This window comes from Mustela putorius, unplaced genomic scaffold (assembly GCF_011764305.1).
Source record: "Mustela putorius furo isolate JIRA1106 unplaced genomic scaffold, ASM1176430v1.1 tig00537248_pilon_pilon_pilon, whole genome shotgun sequence".
NCBI lineage: Eukaryota > Metazoa > Chordata > Mammalia > Carnivora > Mustelidae > Mustela > Mustela putorius.
In genome coordinates, this window is record NW_025422387.1 from 5,197,450 (window position 1) to 5,223,704 (window position 26,255).

Consider the following 26,255-nt stretch of genomic DNA (forward strand, 5'->3'; position numbering starts at 1 on the left):
ATTTCTGGTCTGAGGTAACTGGAACAGAGATGTAAAAAGAACATCAATCCCCCCCTTCCCACCTAGAGATACAGGCCCTACTTCCTGAAAGAGCAGTGCCATTTCCCTTCGGAGAATCTCTTTTCCCCCTCCAGGTCCCGGGGTAAAGCATATGACAGAGCCTTAGCCAACCAAAGCACTGCATCCTCCTGATTGGGTCAATGATGGTCATGTGACACAATGGTCTCAGGCCAATGAGACTCAGTCCTGGGACTTTTCCCAGAACTACAAAGAAACAAAGAGGCTTTCTCTGCTGGAATTGCTAAGCTGGCAGAATGCCAACCCAGAGCGCCTGGGGCCAGCTTGTAGAGAAAGTCTCCTTAAAAGCAAGACACACAAGGCAAAGGGAATAAAAGGAAAGCTCATGGAGAGACAGAGCCTAACAGTATCATTTGAGCATCAGGATCCAGCCAGACCTGCAGCCACCTCTGCACCTTGAGGTTACATGAGCCAATAAATTGCCCATTTTTTTGTAAGCACTCTGAGTTGGGCTTTCTGTCATTTGTAATCCAAAGATTTCCAACTGTCGCAAAATACGCAGAGGACTGAGGAGGCTGGAGCTGGGAACGTGGACCTGGGCCACTCTGTAAAAAAGGGTCATGGGAGGGGCGCCTGAGTGGCTCAGTGGGTTAAAGCCTCTGCCTCTGCTCAGGTCATGATCTCAGGGTCCTGGGATCAAGCCCCACATCGGGCTCTCTGCTCAGTGGGGAGCCTGTTTCCTTCCCACCCAACTCAGGGAGGATTTCCTGTGGTAAAAGAGGAGAAGCCAAGAGGAATGGCTTCAAGTGTAAAAGAACTAGTAAGCCTCCTGACCAGGGGCTCTGATTCAGCACTTAGGCAAAACAGGGAGAAAGGGCCACAGGGAAGGGATGGGAGTGCACTTAGCAGCCCACCTCAGGTTCTGATACAACACCGTCTGATCTCACTTTGGAACAGGTGGCAGTCATGTCACCTGAAATGGACTTCTCCAAAGGAGGAAGAGTGTTCACATCTAAACCTGGGCTGAGCCGCCTGAGCAGAACACCCCCCTAATGTCTTTGTACCTTGTAGAATTTGGGTACCTGGGTCTGACTCACCAAGCTGTAGACAATACAAGAGCTCCCAGCATAAGGCTAGGCATACAGCAGGCACTCAATACATGTTTGTTCTCAAAGGAAAAAAAAAGAAAAAAGAGAGAGAGAGACCAACAAGCACACCCTTAAGTGCAGAGAACTGATGGTTACCAGAGGGGAGGGGGCTTGGGAGGGGTGAACTAGGTGACGGGGATGACGGAGTGCCCTTGTTGAGATGAGCACTGGGTGACATATGGAAGTCTTGAATCACTCTGTGGTACACCTGAAACTAACACGATACTGTTTGTTAACTATCCTGGAATTTAAAATAAAAATAAAACCCATGGGGGCGCCTGGGTGGCTCAGTGGGTTAAGCCTCTGCCTTTGGCTCAGGTCATGATCTCTGGGATCAAGCCCCAAATTGGGCTCTCTGCTAAGCAGGGAGCCTGCTTCCCCCTCTCTCTCTGCCTGCCTCTCTGCCTACTTGTGATCTCTGTCTCTGTCAAATAAATAAGTAAAATCTTTAAAATAAAATAAAATAAATGTTTGTTCTTTGGGAGAAAACACCTTTCCTCTTCACCTCGGGTGAGACCAGGCATGCAGCCGGTGCCGGAAACCAGATCTTGTATGCGGTTCCTCACAAAAGGTCTCCTGAGATCCCCTCCTGTTCCAGGGAGGAATGCATGAGGAAGCCTCCTTCTCTTTCCTGCCCTTGCTTCCTCAACCTCAAGCCTCAAGCCCTAGCAGGGAGATGGGAGTCACCAAACCAGGTACGCTAGGCCTGGGCATCTGCCCGCAGCAGGGGTCCAATAAGCTCCCAGCTCCTACCCATTCTTCTTGGGCAGGTAGGCCTCCATGTCGAAGAAGACGTTCTGCCGTTCCTTGATGTTGGCACTCATCTGCTGAATGAGCTCTGCCTCCTCCCGGCTGGCATGCTTCCTGTACCTGTTCGGTCAGAGATGTGGGCACAGGAGAAGCAGGGGTGTTACTCAGACTGGAGGAAGATGTGGGAGCCCTGGGCACTGCCCTGCCATCTTTCTATCTCGATGCTTCTTACAACCTCAATCAGTCTCCTTGCCTGCCTGGGGATCACAGCACCCATTGGACTCCTTCACCTGTGGGGGAATGAAAGCACTTTCCAAACCATGAAGACATGAGGACTGGGAGGTGAACATATGATCCTGGTCTCAAGAACCGAACTAAGTCATGAGCTTAAGTATTTCCCCCCGGGGATCCCAGACTTCCTACCACCTACACCAAAGACCTACAGCAGCTTCCTCCAGGAAACTAGCTCTCATCCTCTTTCCCCCTCCATATGGTTCCAGTAAGGCTCTTCTGTCCCCCAGGCCCATGAACTGAGCACATGACCCAGTACTGCCTAACCAGAGTCTCAGTGATTGGTTTACAAATGAACACGTGACCAATTCCAGCCAATTAGGATCACACCCAGAACTTTTACTGAAAAACAAGTTATTCTCCTGGGGTAACCCAACCAAGAGGAAGGAAGGCTGGAGACTTATATCTGGAAGATATAAGTTGGGCACTGCTGGAGGCCACCTGGGTGACCATAAGGGGGCAGTCAGCCTGAGCAAGAAGCCAATCTAGAGGAAGGCAGGATTTAGAAAGGGGGGAAAAAACAAACAGATTCCTAAAAACATCTTTCGACCCCAGGATCCAGTGATCCAGTGATGTCTGAAGCTACTCCTGGTTTTTTTCCATTAAAATTTCCATTCTCTGCTTCAGCCAGCTTTGAGCTGGGTTTCTGTCCCATAAAACCCGAGGAGCTCAGCCTCGCCTACCTCTGGAGTGTGTGCTTCAAGTCCTTCAGGCGCGTCTTCTGCTTGTTGATGGAGCCACTACACAAAGTCTGGAGCGAGGTCAGCTCCTCCAGCTTCTGCTTGTAGATCCTGTGGGTCTCCTGAGGGATGGAGGGGCCCGAGCAGAGTGTATGGGAGTGTAAGTGGGTGGTTTTGCACAACCGGACATGACCGTGGAAGTAGGTTTGAGAGCTAAGATGATACAACTACTACGATCAGAGAGGTGGCTTAGACAACTAGGATGGGAATTGGGGAATGCAGCACGGCACAGCACTTCTGTAAGGAACTCGTGGTTTTTTCCTACCCCCGTAGGAAATAATAGCAACAGCAGCCAACTATGCCTCTGAGAAGCAAACTCTTGTCAACCTCTACTTGGTCCAGGAGTCAAGAGTCTCCGCATCAACAGCAGTCATGTGATCCAGGCCTGGCCAATCAGTATCCTCCAATGCCCTAGCCACTGATTGGTTCAGAGGCAGCAGACACATGGCTCAAGCTGGGCCAATGAGAGGCAGCCCTGGGACTCTGGTTTAGAAGTATTGGTTTAGAAACACCCTCCTTCTTCTGGGTTTGCTAATCTGGGAGAAAGTACACCCGGGGCTGCTGAGCCAATGAAGCCAAACAGGAAAACAGAATTGCAATGCAGTTCGAGACAGAATTCTCACCATCAACTGAGCCCTCAGATCTAACCAGGTCTGAAATGTAATGCTCTTGATGATATGACGCAGAGACTCCTTTTCACTTAGGCCAGTCTGAGTTGGGTTTCTGATCCTGGCAATGAAGAGAGCTTTTGCTAAGCCAAATAAGAAAAGGACACACCTCTTCCCTTAGAGCCAGCCCTCCCTACCCCAGGCTCAGGAAATAACCACTCAGGACCGCAAGGCCTGGGGAAATACAAGAGACTTCACCTCAAGGCAAGGGGAATGAACACATTAACTTCTCAATCTTGCTGCCCCAGCACAACTCCCCCAACATTCCGCCATATGCTCAGAAACAAGCCCTTCCCCCCAGTGTTCTGATAATCTAAGACAAGCACCAACAATTTGGAGGAAACAATATGAGGGACAGGGACCATGAAATTAAAAACAATAACCCAAGGAACATATTTAAAGTGTCTGTTTTCTTGGGTGGGGAGAAATGTATTTACCAAGGGAGAGAAAAAGGGGGTAGTCAAAGGATGAGGCCAGAGCCTAAACGGGGTCTCCAGATACCTGCCAAGCGGGGTCTCTAGATAGGACAGTCAAGACAGAAAATAAAAAATGAAGGCAATGAAGTGAACACGTAACAATTAGGAGCAACATCAAAGAACACTGTGAGCAAGTCTCCCCTGAACCCGATGTGAGAGAGCCTGTCCCCTGAATTCACACAGCACCCTCAGTCTCTCCTTCCTGGGTCCCCGGAGAGGAAAATCATGTCTTTTACATAACTTTCTCTTTTTATTTATTTATTTATTTTAAAGATTTTTTATTTATTTGACAGACAGATCACAAGTAGGCAGAGAGGCAGGCAGAGAGAGACAGGAGGAAGCAGGCTCCCCACTGAGCAGAGGGCCCAACGCGGGGCTCGATCCTAGGACCCCGAGATCATGACCTGAGCTGAAGGAAGAGGCTTCACCCCACTGAGCCACCCAGGCACCCCTGACTTTCTCTTTTTAAATACTTTCAACCTTCTTGCTAAAGAATTCGAATTCAAATTCTTGCTAAAGAATTGTAGGAATACAAAGAACCTCCCCCCTACCCTTCACCCGGATTCACGAACTGTTGGCGTTAGGCCATACATACTTGCTTTATCGTGTGTGTGTGTTTTCTTGGTCTATATCAGGCAACAGTGAACTACAATCCACAGGCCAGATCTCCAGCCACCAGACTTTGCATGCAGTAAGCTAGGAATGGTTTTTGCCTGGTTGGGGGGAAAAAAATCAAAAGAATATTTCAGGACGCATGAGAAGTCCACGAAGTTGAAATTTCGGAATCCGTAAATAAACTTCATTGGAGCACAGCCACACCCGCTCGTCTGCGTATGGCCGAGGATATGCAGCTCAGCGAGTAGCTGTGACATAGACCATATGGCCCGCCAAAATCTAGGATCCTCATTACCTAGCCTTTCTGCCAAAAAAAAAGTTTGCCTACTCCTTCCTAAACCGTTGGTCGTAGACAACATGCTTCTTTACTCTTAAACACTTCACAGCACCCATTTCCTAAGAATGTGGCATTCTCGGGGTTCCTGGGTGGCTCCGTTGGTGACGCATCTGCCTTAGGCTCAGGTCATGATCCTGGGGTCCTGGGAATGAGCTACCAGTTGGGCTCCCAGCCGCTCCCTCTCCCTCTGATGCTCTATCCACTCCTGCTCACTCTCTCTCTCTCTCATATTAAATAAAATCTTGACAAAAACAAAAACAAAACCCTCAACATTCTCTCATATATCCATAGTACAATGATCAAATCATCGCATCTCTTTCGGTTCCTTTAATAGTTCCTCAACTTTGCTTTTTTTTTTTTTTTAAGATTTTAGTTATTTATTTGACAGAGACAGACACAGCAAGAGAGGGAACACAAGCAGGGGGAGAAGGAGAGGGAGAAGCAGGCTTCCCGCTGAGCAGGGAACCTGATGCGGGGCTCAATCCCAGAATCCTGGGATCATGACCTGAGCTGAAAGCAGACACTTAATGACTGAGCCACCCAGGCACCCCTCAACTTTGTCTTTCATGACATGGACTTTTTTTTTTTTTTAACTTGACACAGAGAGAGAGATCACAAGTAGGCAGAGAGGCAGGCAGAGAGAGAGAGAGAGAGTGGAGGAAGCAGACTCCCTGCCAAGCAGGGAGCCCGATTCGGGGCTTGATCCCAGGACCCTGAGACCATAACCTGAGCCGAAGGCAGAGGCTTAACCCTTTGGCTTAACCCAGGCAACCCATGACATGGACATTTTTCAAGGGTTCAGTCCAGTTGTTCGGAAGAATGTCCCTCCATTTGGATTTGTCAGATATTTCCTTGTGAGCCAATTTTGGTTATGCTTTTGGGACAGAAATACCATTAAAGTGATGCTGTGCCCTCCGTTTCTCCTATCAGGAGGGACAGTGTCTGTGATGCTAACTTTGATTGCATGCTGCCCACTGCGTTCTCCATTCACAGTGACCAGCTTCCTATCTGTAATTAACAAGCACTCTGGAGAGTGGGAGGCTGTGATTTACTCCCTTTTGAATTCTGGGGCCCTCTACGCTCAACTAATCTGCTAGTAATAAAGGAAACCCTCCAGAAAGGGACAGGAATGAATGAATGAATGAATATGAATAAATAAATAAATAAATAAATAAATAAAGGAAACCCTCCAGAAAGGGACAGGAAGGATGGGGGCAGAGAGATCCCAAGTATGAGGCCTTGAGAAGGTGGGGCCTCTGACTCCGGAGTCCTCCGCAACAGCAGCTGAGGCTCCTGGAAGATAAAGGGCTCCGCTAACTCCCGGCACTCTGTGGGGTGGGGTTCCCACCACGGAAAGATAAGACCAAGACTGCAACATCAGGCAGCCAGATGCTCACCAGGCTCTCCTGGGTTTAAATTAATATTTAATTTCTTAAGTAAAACATGAAGACATTATCCTTGTTAAAAATTAAAACACTACCGCTATGCCTACAGTCGGCTATGAATATCCCACATTCCGTCTTCCCCCCTTTCTCCAGAGGTAACTACTGGTACCACTTTCTTCTGTCTATGTATTCTTCCAGACTGTAGCCTGGCATTTCTACGTTCTATATAGACCTATTCCTATATATATGCACATAAATATATATACATACATATGAGAGATGCACACTGTTGCAAAACCAAATTGTTCCTAATGCTTATTACTTCCTTTAGTAACAGGACCCCACTGAGTAGTAGCTGGGCACATGGCTGTCCAGTAACAGACATTTCTCAGCCTCTCCTGCAGCTACGTGTAGCAGCAGGATGATGAGCTAGCCACAGGGAGGTAGGTAGGTGTGACGTGTGTAATGTCTGAACCACACCTTTATAAGGAGCTGCTGGTCCTCCGCTGTCCCTTTCCCTAGGGATAGGGCGACAACAGGTGCAGTTAGTTACCTTGAAACCAGAGATGGAAGCCTCGTAATGTCAATGGCAAAGCCCACTGTCCCTTCCTCAGCCAAGCCAAGCTCATGTGACCGAGCTTTGCGCCTGTGACGGTGTTAAAACATGATCGACCATCCTTTAGCAGGCCTCTCGTAGAGGTGGGATCTCTGTTCCCTCCTCTTAAATAGAGACAGGCTTGTGGCTGGTGTGACCAATAAAATATGGCAAGAGCAACACTACAGGCTCTGAGAAAAAAAGTCGTGAAGCCCATGTGGCTTCTGCCTTATTGCTGGAACACTACCTTTAGAGCAAACAGTCCAACTACCCTGAGGCCACCATGTTGTATGGAAATCCTAGCCACACAGAGAAGTCACACGTAGGCACTCTGACCAACAGTCCCAAATGATATGAACATTCTCGTCATTGCAGATCAGACATCTAGGTGTGTGGGTAAAGAACCACCAGATGATTCCAGCCACAGCCAAGTAAGCTACTCCCGTCCATTCAGTCTTCCCAGCTAAGATCTCCGACATCACAGAGCATAGTCAAGACATTCTCCTCATGCCCTGTCTAAACTCCCGACCCAGAGACTCCATGAGCAAAATGTAATCATTGTTGTTTCATACATATGAACACACATAACTGAAAATCATTTACCCTGGACCACACCTCCCTTTGGACTGTTACATGAGGAAGATGCTATCTCATTTAAGCCTTTTTTTTTTTTTTTTAATTTGGGGATATCTTTGTTATAGCAGCTTAGCTTATATCTTAGCACATACTTTTGATTTTTTTTTAAATTTTATTTATTTGACAGACAGAGATCACAAATAGGTAGAGAGGCAGGCAGAGAGAGAGAGAGAGGAGGAAGCAGGCTCCCGCTGAGCAGAGAGCCCGATGTGGGACTCGATCCCAGAACCCTGAGATCATGACCTGAGCTGAAGGCAGAGGCTTAACCCACTGAGCCACCCAGGTGCCCCATACTTTTGATTTTTAAAAATATATTAACGGGGGGCACCTGGATGGCTCAGTGGGTTGAAGCCTCTGCCTTTGGCTCAGATCATGATCCCAGGGTCCTGGGATTGAGCCCCGCATCTGACTCTCTGCTCAGTTGGGGAGCCTGCTTCCCTTCCTCTCTCTCTCTCTGCCTGCCTCTCTGCATACTTGTGATCTCTGTCAAATAAATAAATACAATCTTAAAAAAATATATATATATATATACACACACACACACACACACACACATACATACAGTATCAGGGGCACCTGGGTAGCTCGGTCGTTAAGCATCTGCCTTCAGTTCAGGTCATAGTCCCAGGGTCCTGGGATCGAGCCCCGCATCGGGCTCCCTGCTCAGTGGGAAGCCTGCTTCTCCCTCTCCCCACCCCCACTTGTGTTCCCTCTCTCGCTGTTTCTCTGTCAAATAAATAAATAAAATCTTTAAAAATATAAATATATATAAACAATATCAGAATATGGACATGATTCCACATGTTTCTTTTTATCGTTCAACAATATGTCCTGAAGATCTACCAACATGAGAATGTAGAGATGTACTTCAATCTTTTTAGTGCTAGGCAATATTTCATGCTATGAACATACTACCGTTTGCGGAGCCGTTCTAATGCTGAAACATTTATTTAGGTTGTTTCCAGTCTCTGCCTGTAACCAACAATGCAACATTGACTAATAGCCTTGCACTGCCTCCCTGGGCACACACACAAGCATCTCTCTAGGGAAGAGAAGAAGGATCACTGGGTCAGAGTGTACAGCCTTGTTTTTAGTTTTAATAGATCTTGGCAAACTGCCCACAGAGTGGCTGTACCAATTTACACTCCTACCCACAGCTTATGACAATTGTCAACACCTCACCAGCACTAAGTGACATCAACTTTTCTACAGGCACTTCTCTAATCTGCTGGTGATACTTTCTGCTCAATCCTAAGGCATCAGACTGGGTGGGGATAGGAAGTCCATGAGCCTTGCCACTATTTTGTCCCCTGCATATGGAGTCACTCCTGATCCCCTTTGGTTCTTTCTCTCTGCCATTAGCTAGAGCCACTCCCCAGGGGAGATCTTGTATTGGAGACCATACATCTGGGACCAATCTTGTCTTCAGTTCCAGACTCAAGATTTGTCAGTTAGGAGGAGGACAATGTGGGGTTGGGTTGGGGGAGTCAGAAACAGGGCCCTCAACGTAACATACTCTCCACTCCCGGGGCATTCCTTGCCCACACCCAGACTCTGTGGATTCCATCTCGTACCAGTCCCACAAGCAGTAGGAAAGGTTATCAATTATTTCTTGGATCCTAACTTTTCTTCAGACAGCTGCTTCCTATTCTCACTCTTTAACTGTGGTAAAATACATATGAAATTTGCCGTTTTAATAATTTAAAATTTCTAAATTTTTTCTGATTTTAATAAAATACATATAATATTAGCATCTTAATAATTTTAAAAAATATTTTATTTATTTATTTGACAGACAGAGACCACAAGTAGGCAGAGAGGCAGGCAGAGAAAGAAGGGGAAACAGGCTCCCTGCTCAGTAGAGAGCCCAATGTGGGGCTCGATCCCAGGACCCTGAGATCATGACTGAGCCGAAGACAGAGGCTTAATCCACTGAGCCACCCAGATGCCCCAGCATGTTAATAATTTTAAGTGTAGGGGCACCTGGGTGGCTCAGTCAGTTAAGCGGCTGCCTTTGGCTCCGGTCATGATCTCAGGGTCCTGGGATCAAGCCCCAAATAGGGGTCCCTGTTCAGCAGTGAATCTGCTTCTTCCTCTGCCCCTCCCACTCATGGTCTCTCTCTTTCTCTCCATCTCTCTCAAATAAACAAAATCTTTAAAAATAATAATAATTTTAAGTGTACAATTAGGTGGTATTAGATGTGTTCACATCACTGTGAAACCATCGCCACCATCCATCTCTAGAACTTTTTCATCATCGCAACTGAAACTCCAAATCCATTAAATAATAACTCCATTTTCTATTTCCCCAGCCCCTGGAAACCACCATCCTACTTTGTCTCTGAATTTGACCCTCCAGATACTCCATATACGTAGAACCATAGATAATGTCTTTTTTTTTTTTTTAAACCCAACGGAAGAGAATATAGTTTAATTGAATCATACAACATGTGAACCCTTCTAGTTCTTCATAATCTATATCTGACTTCTCAGAAATATTTTGGGTGGGTGGAACTAGAGGGTATTATGCTAAGCGAAATAAGTCTATCAGAGAAAGACAATTATCATAGGATCTCTCTGATATGAGGAATTTGAGAGGCAGGGTGGTGGAGTTGTGGGGGGTCGGGAGGGAGAAAAATGAAACAAGATGGGATCAGGAGGGAGACAAAGCATAGGAGACTCTTAGTCTCACAAAACAAACTGAGGGCTGCTGGAGGTGGGGAGTAGGGAGTGGGTGGTTGGGTTATGGACACTGGGGAGGGAATGTGCTATGGTGAGTGCTGTGAAGTGTGTAAGCCTGATGATTCACAGACCTGTACCCCTGGGGCTAATAATACATTATATGTTAATAAATAAATAATAAAATAAAATAAAGAAAAAATAAAAATAAAATTTTTAAAAAATACATATTTTGGGGAAAATGCAGAGAGCTTTTGGGGGGAGTGAGGGGAGATAAGTGACCACATTTTTTTTTTAATTCCAATCAGTTAACATACAATGTTATATTAGTTTCAGGTGTACAATATAGTGATTCAACCCTTCCATACATCACCCGAAGCTCATCACAAGTGCCCTCCTCAATTGCCATCACCTATTTAACCCATCTCCCCACTCCCCTCTCCTCTGGCAACGATCAGTTTGTTCTCTATAATTAAGTTTGTTTCTTGATTTGCCTCTTTTTTCCCCTTTGCTTGTTTTGTTTCTTAAATTCCACATATGAGTGAAATCACATGGTATTTGTCTTTCTCTGACTTATTTCGCTTAGCATAATACCCTCTAGCTCCATCTACGTTGCTCCAAATGCCAAGATTTCATTCTCTTTTATGACTGAATCATATTCCATTATACACACACACACACACATACACATACATACATACCCCACCTTCTTTATCCATTCATCATTTGATGGACATTTGGGCTGCTTCCGTATCTTGGCTGTTGTGAATAATGTTAGTATTAACATTTGGGTGTATAAGTATCTGTTTGGAGTCCCTGCTCTCAGTTCTCTTGGGTATAAAACCAGAAGTGGATTGCTACATCAAATAGTAATTCCACATTTAATATTTTTTTTAGGAACCACCATACCATTTTCCACAGCAACTGCACCATTTTACAACAGCTCTCTCTCTCTCTCTCTCTTTTTTTTAAAGATTTATTTATTTATTTGACAGACACACAGCGAGAGAGGGAACACAAGCAGGGGGAGTGGGAGAGGGAGAAGCAGGCTTCCCACAGAGCAGAGAGTCTCCAATGCAGGGCTCCATCTCAGGACGCCAGGATCATGACCCGAGCCAAAGGCAGACTCTGAACAACTAAGCCACCCAGTCCTCCTCAACTGCTGTCTCTTAATGCACTGTCCGTGGGGTGGGGAATACAATTCTTGCCCGCCCTCGGAATCCCCGGCTATCCTCTGCACATGAGCGTGTCTCCAGAAGACCCTCAAACCTGTGTTTTGAAATGCTTCTTCCAGGAGCAGGAAGAGCCACACCGCAGCAATCTAGCCCTGGCTTTCATCCAGTCGGCCTTGAACCTGTAGCCTCAAATGGAATTGGTCACCATATGGAAGCCTTCTATTGTTTCTGCCAGCTAGGCAGCTATTCCCCTTCTGGTTAATGTCTCCACAGTTTCTTTGGAAACCCAGCCCTCCCCATGTTCAGTTATTGAAATCTGGCTAGGAATGGGGTTGAACTTGCCCCAGGTTCCAGGGCATGTGATCTGGGCCTGGCCAATCAGAATATCAGCCTCAGGACCCAATTGGCTGATTCAGGGACAGGCATTCAAAACCCACAAATCTTAGCTGGGGTGGGGGTGGGGGTAGCTTCTACCAGAACTGCTTAAAAAAAGCGGCTCTTTTTCCACTAGTCTGAAGGAGGAAGAGCTTGTGTGAGCCCAGAGCTAATGGAGCTGTCTTGCTTGAACATGAATCCAAATGACGGGAAAACGGGGCAGAGGGGCAGATGAAGGCTGAGCCCAGGTGGCTCCATTTGAGCCCCTGGATCAACTCGTACCTGCAGCTGGTGCGCCTCTGACTTCCCAACTACATCAATAAAGCAATGCTGTTTTATTCTGATTGGTTTTGCCAGTTTGGATTGAATGTCTTTATTTCAAAGGCAAGTGTCAGAATCTAGATTAAAATGCCAAAGCTCAGAGTTCTCCTTCTAGGCAAAGTTAGCCACACAAAATAAGAAGAGAAGCCACAAATCTTGGACTCATTATTACCAAACTCTGGCCCTGGGTGCTATCATCCTAAAGACACCAAAAACAAGGACTTGGAGCCTCGTCGAACGAATCCTTCACCAAGCCAGTAACTAAGCAGACACCTAAAAATGTAGATCTTTGAACAATCAAACTGGGTGTTTTTTCTACAAACCAAAAACCTTAGCCATCATTTTTTAACAATTTTGAGGTGTAATTCACATATATTTTCTGTGTAATTCACTCATTTTCTTAAAAAGATTTTATTTATTTATTTGACAGACAGGGATCACAAGTAGGCAGAGAGGCAGGCAGAGAGAGAGGGGGAAGCAGGCTCCCTGCTGAGCAGAGAGCCCGGAAGCGTGGCTCGATCCCAGGACCCCGAGATCATGACCTGAGCCGAAGGCAGCGGCTTTAACACTGAGTCACCCAGGTGCCCCTAATTCACTAATTTTATGTGTACAATTCAATGATGCTTATATATCTGCCAAGTTATGCAACTATTACCACATCATTTTAGGACATTACACCACCCAGTGAGATCCCTCGCGTCCATGACAGCGCTCCCTCCTCCCTCTGGCCCCTGGCAACCCCTACCCTACCTTCTGTCTCTACAGATTTGTCTTTTCTGAATAGTTCACATAAATGGAGTCACACAGTTTGTGTGTGGGGTCTGGCTTCTTTCACTCAGCAAAAACACTCCTGTTTCTGAGGTTTATTCATGTTGTAGCATACACAAGTGTTCCCGCTTTCTGAAAGTTCACGTGATGCCATTTTGCTTTTACGAAAGACCGCCATTAGTAGATCAATGGCTTTTTTTTATAGAAGTGAGAATCCTCCTTGGATCTCTTTTGGTTAGCAAAAACAGGTATTAATGGAGGTCTTTCAAAAAAGCAGTGGTGTAACTCAAACTTTCGGGAAGCAGGGGATACTCTTTGCTTTACGCCATTCTGGCTTATGAAAGGTTTCCCTGGAAGGTGGTACTTTCGGATAGTAGCGGGGGAAGCATGTATTACTATGTTCTTATGGCTACTTAACAATAAAAATTTAGTATAGATGCATCACACTTTGTTAATACATTCACCTGTTATCGGGCATTCCAATTATTTCCACTTTTTGGCTATTATAAATAATACTTCCATGAATATGTACAAATCTTTGTTGTAGACATATTTTCATTTCTCTTGGGTAGATACCTAGGAATGGAATTGCTGTTCATATGGTAAATGTACATTGAACTTTTAAAGAAAATGACAAACTGCCAAACCACTATTTTAATTTCTAAACTTGGCAGCAGTGGATTGGAACACGGGAAACACCAAACATTGGGAGTCCGCTCTCTGCACACGGTGCAGGGAGTACCAGCTTATTAAATGTGATTGACTCCCACATCAAGTTGCTACCTCTAAAAATAACCCCCAGTGCTGGGGGCACCAAAGTAGACAAGCAGCTGCAAAAGAAAGAAAGAAAAAACTCCATTCGAGAGCACAAAGCAAAGCCCCCAGCCCCTAACTTGTCTAGTTCAAGGCCAAAGAAAAGAAACACACTTGACAGAATATCTAAGGAAGGAGCTTTAAGCAATTAAAAAAAAAAAAAGGATAATTATAAGCACTGCCAGTAAAGAATTAAATGCTAACTACATAAATTTAGTTAAAATCTCCAAAAGAGAAAAAAAGCATGGTTCACTACTCGACTCTGCAGTAAATAATATCTACATGGTCATAATCACATGTAAATGACGTTGAACCTATAGAACTGCCTTTCTTTTTTCTTTTCTTTTAGTTTGTATTTTAATATTTTATTTATTTGTTTGACAAAGAGAGAGAGAGAGATCACAAGTAGGCAGAGAAGCAGGCAGAGAGAGAGAGGGGAGGAAGCAGGCTCCCCACTGAGCCGAGAGCCCAACGCAGGGCCCGACGCCAGGACCCCGAGATCACGACCCGAGCCGAAGGCAGAGGCTCAACCCACTGAGCCACCCAGGTGCCCCCTTTTCTTTCAGTTTTATTTAAGTAATCCCTGCACCCAACATGGAGCTCGAACTCGTGACCCAAGATCAAGAGTCACAGGCTCTTCCAACTGAGCCAGCCAGGCACCCCGGAGCTGTTTTTCTTTATTAGCGTTTTGGTACTGTTGGGTTACTTTTTGGCCTCCTGCTCATTGTATTGTGAAATATTCCAGGCATACAAAAAAGAAAATCATAAAATTGATAGAAAATAAACATCAGCACCCATATTCTCACTCTCAGTTTAACAAAGAGAGTTAAAGGCCCCCTAAGTATTCTTTTGAGATGGTGTATCTATCCTCTGCCCCCAAAGAGGGGAACCCATTTGCTGGCTATTTCTGTCCCCATGTTCGCCCCAGATCAATTCTTTCCCTCTGCCCAAGGAGGCTGACCCCTATGGACAGCATCTCCTGGATGCCGTTACCCTGCTTCCCACTTGAGATTGGCCCACGGGATGCATAGCAGGAAGACAGAAGCTGGGGTATTTGTTCCTCCTGCCTCCTCTGGTTTGCTGCAGCCTTCAACCATTGCAGTGCTGTCCTTCCCCAGAAACAAGCTTTGGCCAAACTCTGGTGATGCCCCCCTCCCTCTGCCCGTTTAGGAACAGGACTGGCCCCAGCTCTAGAGGCCTCACCCTTAAACTGCCACACTTCTGTAAATAGTCCCTCCTTTAAACTCCTTTGAGGGGTGCCTGGGTGGCTCAGTCGTTAAGCATCTGCCTTCGGCTCAAGTCATGATCCCAGAGTCCTGGGATCAAGCCCCACATCAGGCTCCCTGCTTGGTGGGAAGCCTGCTTCTCTGTCCCACTCCCCCTGCTTGTATTCCCTCTCTTGCTGGCTCGCTCTCTGTCAAATAAATAAATTTAAAAATCTAAAATTAAACAAAAACAAGAAAACTCCTTTGAGTGAGATCCTTCTGGAAGAGTCATTTGCTTCTCATCAGGGCCCTGCCTGATCTCCACTATTCTGAATCTGGCCCATATCAGTCCCTTGTACTCCATAAGCATGTATCAGCAAGCAATACATAGTATCGGTTAGAATGTGTTTAACTTTATCACACATGTCATACTGTGTATATGTCTCTGCAACTTTCCACTCTTGCTCTTCTTTTAAAAAACATTTATCCAGGTTGACACATGTAGCTCTAGTTTCCTCATTCTGCTCATCATACCTCATTCTAAGAATGCTCGGTGGAATTATCCATTCGGAAGAACATTAGGTTTCCAGTATTTAGCTGTTAAAAACAAGTGTTCTGAAAATTCCTGAACATCTCCACTTGAATATTTAACTTTGCAGATATGTATTACTTCTTTTTTTCTTTTTTTAAAGATTTTATTTATTTATTTCACAGACAGACATCACAAGTAGGCAGAGAGGCAGGCAGAGAGAGAGGGGAAAGCAGGCTCCCCGCTGAGCAGAGAGCCCGATGCGGGGCTCAATCCCAGGACCCCGGGATCATGACCTGAGCCGAAGGCAGAGGCTTTAACCCACTGAACCACCCAGGTGCCCCAGATCTGTATTACTTCTAACTAAACATGTAGGATGGATCAAAAGAGAGGGAGAGAGAGAAGCGCTAACATTGGCTCTATGAGCTGGGATGCCGATACCTCCTTTCCTACACAGCTAATTACCATCCTTCTATACCACGCACAGAAGACACAAACAAGCAGGTTTCTGTTGGAGGCTTGGGCAATCTGCTGCCTCTCCTGTTCTCTGAGGCCCCAAGCTCTGCCCCGGTGGGAAGAGGAGGTTAATGACGCCAGGTCTCAGCATGGCTGTGGAAATCTGGAAATGCCTGCTTAACACAACTTGGCTACATCATAAGATCCAGAACCTGAGTCCACATTTACTGCAAGAATTGTCAGCAATGGAATCTCACAGCATTTTCAGACAGGGGTTCGGCCCAGAAGCATCGCAAAGTTGGTGGGCAACCCGGTAGGTTGCAACTGAGGCATGGCCACCAGCAAAATGTGGTGTCTGATAGCTGTGTTTCTATCAGAAGTTTGTTTTTTTTTTTAAGATTTTATTTATTTATTTGATATAGAGAGATCACAAGTAGGTAGAGAGGCAGGCAGAGAGAGAGAGGGGGAAGCAGGCTCCCTGCTGAGCAGAGAGCCCGATATGGGACTCGATCCCAGGACCCTGAGATCGTGACCCGAGCAGAAGGCAGCAGCTTAACCCACTGGGCCACCCAGGCGCCCCATCAGAAGTTTTTGAGAGATTACATTTATATAGTTCTCCTTCCAAGGAATCAAGATCAAATGAAGATTTCTTGATGCTGAGTACACTTCACTAAGACTCATCACCATGAAAACACCACTAAGGACGGCAAGTTGACTTCACCAAAATGACATCAGTTCTGTATTAGAAAGAACTCTGAGTCATGGGCCAGGATTGATTGGTGATGCCTTACAGGAGCGGTAAGTGCAGGTATTAGACAGCGGTGTCAGACATTTGGGAGGCAAGATAACCTAACTCTTCATCCCAGAGTTGTCGCTTCTTAGGTAAGTCATATAAGTTCCTTGAAGTTTCCTCAGCTGTGAAGGGGTCCTGAGATGAGTTTTATGTAACAGGCCATATACTGGCTTACTTTTATAAAATCAGTTTTATTAATGTATAATGTACATACCAGTCCAACAATTTTCAGGTGTACAACTAAAGGAAATCTGGCAAATATATACAATTGTGTAAACGCCACCACAATCAGGACATACAACAAAGGTTCACAAACTGCTGGTTCACCATGCCCTTTGGGTCTCAGTACACTTCCCATAGTCTCCAGGCCAAATGATTGAGAAGTATTTATGTCCTAACAACTTAGTAGCCTTTGGGGGTGGGGGAGAAAAATACGCAGAAATGGACAGAAACATTTTTATTTCACTCTGAAATAACCAAAATTATTTACTAATGGAATGTGTGAGGCTATTGGGCTCGGCACAAATTCTCAGACCGTGGAATGAGATTGGACTCTGTCACTCCTCCTTTCTTTTTTCACACGAATTTTCACACAGTACTTGATTTTTTTTTAAGATTTTATTTATTTATTTGACAAAGATCACAAGTAGGCAGAGACAGAGAGGGGGAAGCAGGCTCCCTGCTGAGCAGAGAGCCCGATGCGGGACTCGATCCCAGGAACCCAAGATCATGACCTGAGCCAAAGGCAGAGGCTTTCACCCACTGAGCCACCCAGGCGCCCCATACACCGTACTTGATTTTAATCACAGATGACTAAAAACCTAACTTTACAAAGATATGCCATCATCAGAAAAATGTGACCTAACGTGTAAGCGTGAACTACCCCAAGTTAGCAGTTTAAGCGTTGTAGGACAGATGTCACTGTGTTTCCCTTGAAAACTAAAAACATCCCATGGTGTCCCTGGGAGCTTAATGCAGGTCCTCGGGGGTGCCTTGACACAGTCTGGGAATGACAGACATAAACTACTTCTATGACCCCCCACAAAAGATGCCTGTCCAGCATCCGTCTCTCTTTTCTTACTACCAGTATTTTCATTTTCCTTTATAGGTCTATCTGGATCTCCCTCACTCTTCCTTCGTATGGTTTGTGTGGGACTCCTGTGGGAATTACCAAGGAAAAGTCGCTCTGTTTTGGCCAGATTTGCTGAGTTTGGGAGATGTCAGGGGGGGTGGCCAGTGCACCTCTTTGCCGCAACATGAGAGAGACTGCCTGAGCATAAGGCTGATACAGAAGACACAGAGAGGGGGTGCCTGGGTGGCTATTTGGTTATGCGTCCAACCCTTTGCTTCAGTTAGGGTCACGATCTCGGGGTTGTGGGATCGAGCCCCACCTCGGGCTGTACCCTCAGCATGGAGTCTGCTTGTCCCTCTTCCTCTGTTCCTCCACACACTTGCGAATGCACACGCATCTCTCTCTAAAATAAAAAAATAAATAAAATCTAAAAAAAAAAAAAAAAAAAGAAGAAGAAGAAGAAGTAACAGGGAGACACACATACACACAGAGACATCATTGGAGCCCCTGGACCTAGCCTGGCCTAAAGCCATTTGTCACTGGACTTCCCAATACATGAGCCAATAAATTCCTTTTTTGGCTTAAAGCCAGCTGAATGGGGTTTCTGTCACTTGCAACTAAGAATCCTGACTAATGTATTACACATGTGTGTGTGTGTGTGTGTGTGTGTGTGTATACATATTTATATATATTTCAGTGCTTTACTACATATACATTATATATAAAGAGAGAGCACATATAAAGTAATGCACGAATGAAATGAGGCCCCACAAGTTCAAAAGCTTCTTTGGAGAGCCAAGGGTCTCAAGATATTTTGGGAGCCCACAGTGTGAGGAACCCCCAAAATATCTGACAAACACAGCAGACCTGGGTTCAAATTCCAAAATTCCATGACTTTCAAGTTAGTTAATATCTCTTAGCCTCAGTCTAAAGCAGGGTTGGTCATTTAGATTAAATGGAAGGATCCATGTACCCTACAGTTAGCTCTTACCGTTATTATTGTCAGTCTTTGTTTTGTAGATAAAGAAACTCGAGCTCAGAGTGATGGCTTGGTAAAGGTCAGATACTAGACAGGCACAGGCCTCAGGCCTGAACCCAGGAACTGTGACTCCCTGTCCAGGGGCTTTCCACACAAAGCACTTCTAAAGAAAGAGACCCATAAGGCAACGCAAGATGGAAGAGAAAAGCCTACAAAAGTGTGCCCAGGGCACAGACCTGCCTGAAGCAGTGGTTAAGAGTATAGACCCTGACATTCAACAGCCTGGGTTTGAATCCTGACTCTAGTACTTACAAGACATGTGACTTTAGGTATATGATTTTCCCTCTGTAAAATGGGACAACAGGATCACTTTCTTAAGGTTTTCATAAAATAATACTGACCTTCTTGCTTCTACCCTGTCCCTCTCATGTCTATTGTATACACAGCAGCCAGAGAGATGCCTGTTTCATTGGTAGGAAAAGCCAAAATCTTTACAGTGGCCTACTAGGTCCCTGCATTTCTATAAGGTCAGATTTAGGGAACAGCCTCTTCGGGCCACCTCCTTCCTGGATGGGGAGGGATGGGGTCAGGTTTCCAGTGATGCAAGTCAGGAAATGCTTATTAAATCACCTGCCACAGTGTCTGTAAGTGACCTTCTGTGGTCACACCACAGGCCACAGGGCCAAACATGTGCTGGTCTCAGACTGATGCTCAATTCACCAGCATGGATGAAACCCCAGCCAGCCAAAACCAAAGTTCCCATAGCCACTTGACCTTGCCCCTGAGTCTAGTGAGGCCCTGGCAGATACAAATCAGTCCAAAGAGAACAGATCCTTTCCTCTAGAAAGTCCCAGAGAGTATGACTTTTGCGGTGAGGGGATTCCAAAGACATTTTGAATCCTCTGTGGTCTGACAATTAGGTTTCCTCTTTCCTCTATTCATTTGAAAAAGGGAAGAAGAGGTGAAACACAGACATTAGCTATGACCCCAAGAAAGAATCAGAGAGATACAAACATGAAACCCACAAATCCCAGATTCAGAGGCAGATGTAGGAAAATTAAGATACACAGGAATTTTCTGGTAAAAAAAAAAAAAATTAATCCTTCCTTTTAGTTCCAATTTGTTCACCTGCCTCCCTGTTGTGACCTCCTTGCCCCCCAATAAATGTCTCATATCTGAAAGTCTGTCCAACACATACCCAATGACATATACCCTACTTATTATACACATATCCCAGAAACTTTCATCTCAGGAGTTCAAAGCTCTCATATTTATTATGGGGGGATGTGGAAGTGAGAAGAGAGAGTGAGACCTACCAGCACAATGACAGACATCCAAAATAAGCATTCAGACTACTAAGTTCTAAAGGCAGCTTTACCTCTCAAGAGCTGTGTGACCCCAGTTGAGTGAATTAGATTCTCAAGTTTTAGTTTCTTCATCTATGAAGATACAGACAATATCTATGACCTTGATACACGGGGGACTCTGTGGCCTTCCATCCATCACTGTCCTCTGACCCAGGAGTTGTCCACTAAACCCTGAGGCCAGCAGAGTCCCTCCTCCCCATAGGCCCAGTCCATTCCAGTTCCCCCACTGCTGAAGAACTGAGTAACGGACACCTCAGTTTCCCCACAGTCAGCTGTCCTCCAGCCCTCGCTGTGCACCAGGGGACAAACTCCAGAATTCCCAGTTCTTCTCTGTCTCTCACATACCTGAACCAAGTAAGAACACAACAACAAATCCAATGTCTCCTTTGCGAGCTCTGCCTGCCAAGACTAGCTAGCTAATTGCTGTTGATTGCATTAATTGCATGGCTCTGAAGTGTTAAGACAACTCCTCCTCCTAGTGTAAGGCAGGGCAAGGGAAAGGAATTCAGGAACGAAAGCTCCACACGGTAAAACTCTTCTCCCACTCCCGACCCTAACATCCCTTCCATGGCTTCACAGCTGAATTTGACCCAAGAGCCCAGTAGGGCAAAGTGTTAGGAAGCAGCTGAATCTTCTCGACGGGACTGGAGCCAGACGAGTCCCCTGAGAACTGGGTGGGCCCCAAGCCCCAGACCTGAAGGAGAGGGCACCAACCCACACATGCCGCACAGGCCAAGAAAGGCATACCAGTTCTGGATACTTTATTCTCTGCTCATGCCTAAAACAAACCCCTCGCCCCCATCTTCCTGCTCCATCTCTGCAGCAACCCCCTCTTTAAACATCAGGGCCTACTGCCTCAGGTCCAGAAGACCCATCACAGACAATCTCCTCTCCCCTCCTCTGGACCCTGTAAGAGGACAGTCAACTGGAGATGAGAGCTACATGGACAGGGAAAACGTCATGGCTCCAGCCGGGGACAGGAAGAAGTGGGGCAGAGCTGTGCAGTATGGTTTCGGGCAAACAGAGCCCAACTTCAGAGAAAACAGGCACAATCTAGTAGCTGCAGAGGAAAAAGCCCCATCTCCAAAACTGGTCCCGGAGTCCCTCTTGGCCAACCCCAAGGTTTCATGTGTGAGACGTCTCTAGCCACCTGAGTTGGTAGCTGAGACGTGTCTGAACCTCCTTTCAGGGACAGCTTTTCCTGCCAGGCCCCCACAGGGGCAATGCCATTTTCTCAAGGGGCCTCTCTTACATCTGCCCTCTCCCTACTCCGTATAAGGTTCTGGGCCAGATGGGTGAGAGCTGAGAGCAGCCTCTATCACGGAGGGAGGCAACGCAGCTGTCAGAAGTGACAGATGCCATCCACAACGCCAAACTCAGCCTGCAGTAGCAGCACAGAGGAGGGCACAGACACCAGAGTCCCAAAGACGCAGAACAGGGGTCTCTAATCCCTGAGCAAAGCCTAGAGGTTCAAGGTGAACGGCTCCCAAGCACATCTCTCAAAATGTAGTTGCAGAAGAGAGCACTGCTCCACCAAAATACAGAAGTCGGGCTGCCAAAAGCAGGTGGACAGGGGTGCGGTTAGGAAAGACCCCTGCGTAGGTGGGGGCTGGGCTGTTCTGAGTCCCAGCACATATATGTCCCCTCAGGCCTCCCCCACATGACACATCTGGAAGTTCCCCTCAGAAGCCACAGACCAACTTTCTGCAGAGAAGGAGGTGCGCGGAGCAAAGAGTCGGTGCGAAGGCGGGGTAATGGGGAGCTTCCACCGGGCGCCCCAAGTGGATGAAGAACTGAAGTGCTGGGAGATAGGAGGGTGCTGGCCCACGCGGACCACCAGCCCCCAGTGCCCAGCCAGGGGCAGCCCTCTGGACCGTGATGGTCCCCACCGCCCCGGCTGGGTTGGCAGGAAGGGGAAGGCACCGCACCGCAGGTAGCTCAGTTGCGCGACCAGGTGGCCCGGCCCTACCTGCAATTCCTGAAATTCTCCCTCCAGCTCGTGCCACTCGCGCTCGCAACGCTCCAGCTGGCCGGACATGGTGCGGCGGTGCGAGGCGGCGGCAGCGGCGGCGGCGTCAGCTCCCGCAGCGTGGCGCGGGCGGCCACCAGCACCGGAGCCCGTCCGCCCGCCGGCCGCCTTCGGAGGCACCAGCTGTTCCTGCGCAGCCGGAGCCACGCGCGCACCTGACGTCACAGCCCCCGCCCCAGCGCCCGCCCCACCCCCTCGCCAGGAGGCAGGGCCCCGCGCATGCGCACGCACCTCCCCAGCTCCGCCCCCGCGCGCCCGCGCGCCGGATGGGGGGCGCTGTAGTTCGGCGCGGCTTGGAGGTGTCTGCTGCCGCCCCTTTGAGAATGCTCCTGCGCTTCCAGTCTCTCCTATGAGGCTGGGGAGCTTGTCCACAAGCTGCATTTGCAGAGCTTATCTTACTTAGATTGTGTTTATTGGGGATGTCTGGAGTCGTAAGGAAGATTCGGAGGAGGTGAAAGCTCACCGCCCCTTGGCATTGCCTGACCAGAGTCGAAGCCAACGGCTGGGAATGCTAGAACTGACATTGACCATCCAGCAAGGTCGCCAGGCAGGGCGGGGAAGCTCAAGAGGGACCCGTCGTCTCCCCTGTCATTACTTAACTGCAACCAAGACTCCTGCCCCCTAAGATTCTGCGTGACTCTCTTGACAGCTGTGTCTGTCGCTCATGTGACACCACTGCCTCCTTTCCCTGCATGGACCTGCAAGATCTAACCCTGCCTAGCTTCGCAGTCACATCTCCTGTCTCACTCCCCTGGATCAGTACTTCGCAGACACGGTTTCTTTTTCTCTTCTTACCCTTCAGGAAACATTCCCTCCAAATCTTATGGTTGCCTTTTCCTCATCATTCAATCCTTAGTTCCAACGACACCTGTGTTAATTTCCTGGGGCTGCTGGGGAACCTGCCTGGCTCAGTAGGTAGAGCGTGCAACTCTTGATCAGAGTCCTGAGTTCAAGCTCTGCACTGGATGCGAAGACTACTAAACAAAAAACAAAAGGAAGAGGAGGGAGCAGGGGAGGGGCAAGGGGAGGAGGAAGAGAAGAAAAAATCCTAGGAGTGCCTTAACCACAAACGGCGCTGTTTAAATACCACAAACTGAGTGCCTTAAACAATAGGAGTGTATTCTGTCTCACAATTCTGGAGGCTAGGAGTGTGAAATCAAAGTGTCAGCAAACACAAGCTCCAAGACTGGGTAAAATCTTTCCTTGCTTCTTCCTAGCTTGTGGTGACCCTCAGTCCTTATCATTTCTTGGCTTGCAGCTTCATCCCTCCAGGCTCTGCTTCTGTTGTTACATGGCCTTCTTCCCTGTGTGCTTGTCTCTGTGTCCTCTCCTCTTATAAGGACACCAATCTTACTGGATTTAAGGGTCCACCCACTCCAGCATGACTTCATCTAAGTTGAACTAATTACATCTGCAAAGACCCTGATTCTAAATAAGGACAACCTTCTGAGATAATGGGTCGTAGAACTTCAACATATCTTTCTGGGGGACACAATTCAAATGGTAACAACACCTCTGAAAAAAAAAAAAAAAAAAAGACCTTTCCTGAATACTCAGAGTTTCATGCCTCCTCCCAGTCACTTCTCTGTCACCTGTCTTATTTCCTTCATATAAGTTACCGTTACTTGAAAGTGTTTGTCTCCATACTGGTTGTGTGAATCCCTCCGTGGGTATAGAATCAGCATGAGATCTCAGGGATCTTGTCTCTGTCTTGGTCATCATTGTATTCCCCGAGCTTGGCACAAAGTAAGTCCTTAATATTTGTTGAAGGAATAAACATAAAAGACCATCTAGTGCAAAGGTTCTCAACTTTTGGGGTTCATAAGCCACTCTAAAAACTCTGAATGGGGAATATACACATAAGCACACAGAGAAACATTCAGAAGTCTTTTTTTTTTTTTAAGATTTTATTTATTTGACACAGAGATCACAAGCAGGCAGAGAGGCAGGCAGAGAGAGAGCAGAGGCTTTAACCCACTGAGAACCCCGACATTCAGAAGTCTTATCTGATGCCTGAAGAAAAGCATGATTTACTCAAGATTTCCGGTTAATTAATGACCGACTTTGAATTATGACTGTCATCCCTGGAGGTTGGAACTTCAACATATCTTTGGGAGGGATGCCTAGGTAGTTTGGTCAGTTAAGCATCTGGGTTGTGGTCCCAGGGTCCTGGGATAGAGCCCCATGTCCAGCTCACTGCTTAGCAGAGAGCCTGCTTTTCCCTCTCCCTCTGTCTGCCACTCTGCCAGACTGTGCTCTCTCTCTCTGAAAATAAATAAATAAAATCTTTAAAATATATATATATATATATATATATATATATATATATATATATATATCTTTGGGAGACACAGTTCAACTCCTAACAATACCTTTCAATAAAAGTGAATTAAGGCGTGTTATCATGCCTCATTATTGCAGATTGGATGCCAGGCATCGTGCATTTTACCTTGTTGATTCATTCCCTTCATCTACCCTTTTTCTTCTCTTCCTCCTGTCTTCTCTCCCTCTCCTTCTTTTGTATTTCGGTTTCCCTAAAAATATCCTTAAGCTTTACATTAGACGCAGTTACTTGGAAACAATTTTATCCTTTCCGATCTTGCTTTTAGCATTTATCTGGGACTAAAACAGGGCTCAGTCGAGAGCTGATTTTTTCCCCCCACTACGTGAGGCAAGATCAGTACACCATGAAGTTTTCCATTCTGGCTGTTGGGATGAGGCACTATTCCTGGGCCAGTGTGAGGGCTATACACTCTTACTTCTAATCATTGTAGGTGGTTCCTTCCTTGGCCTCATGTGGCTGCCCTTGCGTACATGCTGACCAGTGCTCCCGCTGACTGCTGGAGGGGGTTTGGTGGACCGCTCGGGTCTCTGTGTGCAGCTGTTTCCTCATTACAATTCCAACTTCCTTGCACCCCCGGGCTCTCAGCTCTATCTTCTCAACTCTGGGGGTCTCCCAGGCTTCACCTGGGATTCCCCGCCCTGCATCATCACCTAGAAACTCTCAAGACAATAAATGGGACAATGGTAGAGTAATTCTTACAAGTTGTTACCTGTTTCTCAGTGATCGCGTCCTCTGTTGACTGATGTCCAGTGTCTTGAATGAAAAACATAATTTCATGTGTTTTTCCCCATTTTGTGCTTGTTTCAGATGAGAAGGTAAGTCTGGTCCATGTTACTGTTTCTTGGCCAGAAGCAGAAGTCAACATAATGCATTTGGGATCCGTGTGATCAATAGTTCATTTCTTTTTTTTCTTCTGCTGAGTATATCTCATTGTGTGATCAATTTGCTTCTCCATTCTTTATCCATTCACTGGTTGAGGGAACTTTGGGTTGTTTCCAATTTGAGCTGATTATGAATAAAGCCACTATAAACATTTATGTAAGTCTTTTAATTATGAAAAGGACAATTTCACATTAAAATCCAAACTTTCTTTTTTTTTTTGATTTATTTATTTATTTATTTGACAGAGAGAGAGAGAGAGAGAGAGAGAGATCACAAGTAGGCAGAGGGGCAGGCAGAGAGAGAGGGGGCAGCAGGTTCCCTGCCGAGCAGAGAGCCCGATGCAGGGCTCTATCCCAGGACCCTGAGACTATGACCTGAGCTGAAAGAAGAGGCTCAACCCACTGAGCCACCCAGGCGCCCCTAAACTTTCATTTTTTTTTTTTTAAAGTAATCTCTACACCCAACTTAGGGCTTGAATGTCACAACCCCATGATCAAGAGTTGCAGGCTCTACTAGCTGAGCCAGCCAGGCACACTTAAAGTCCAAACTTCCACTGTCTTTTGAAAAATGAGAGGATCTGATCACACTAGGCTCACATCTCTCTCTGCGTGGCAATGGGCTGGAACAGAGTAAAATGGGCTTGCCACTTGCCCCAGTCCCCACCATGCTCAACTGTCTTGCCCCAGACCACACTTCATGTATTTATGGGAACTGTAGTCCTTGGAGCCACCTGAATTTGAGACTCCTGATAGAGTATGTCATGAAGATTACAAAACCAGATGGACCACTCATATGGTGAAAAAAAACAG

General features: G+C 46.5%; 1 protein-coding gene across 1 annotated transcript in view; it reads right to left on the reverse strand.

Moving 5' to 3' along the window:
* TMEM120B (transmembrane protein 120B) overlaps positions 1 to 22,378 on the reverse strand; it is a 42,972-nt gene extending 20,594 nt beyond the window's left edge. Inside the window, exons 1-3 of the mRNA XM_004753197.3 lie at positions 22,161 to 22,378; positions 2,891 to 3,009; positions 1,920 to 2,036 (exon numbers count right to left, since the gene is read on the reverse strand). Of these exons, the coding sequence (XP_004753254.1) occupies positions 1,920 to 2,036; positions 2,891 to 3,009; positions 22,161 to 22,229 (305 nt within the window). The 5' untranslated portion in view covers positions 22,230 to 22,378. The remainder of the gene's footprint in view (positions 1 to 1,919; positions 2,037 to 2,890; positions 3,010 to 22,160) is intronic.
* Positions 22,379 to 26,255: the final 3,877 nt, after the last annotated feature.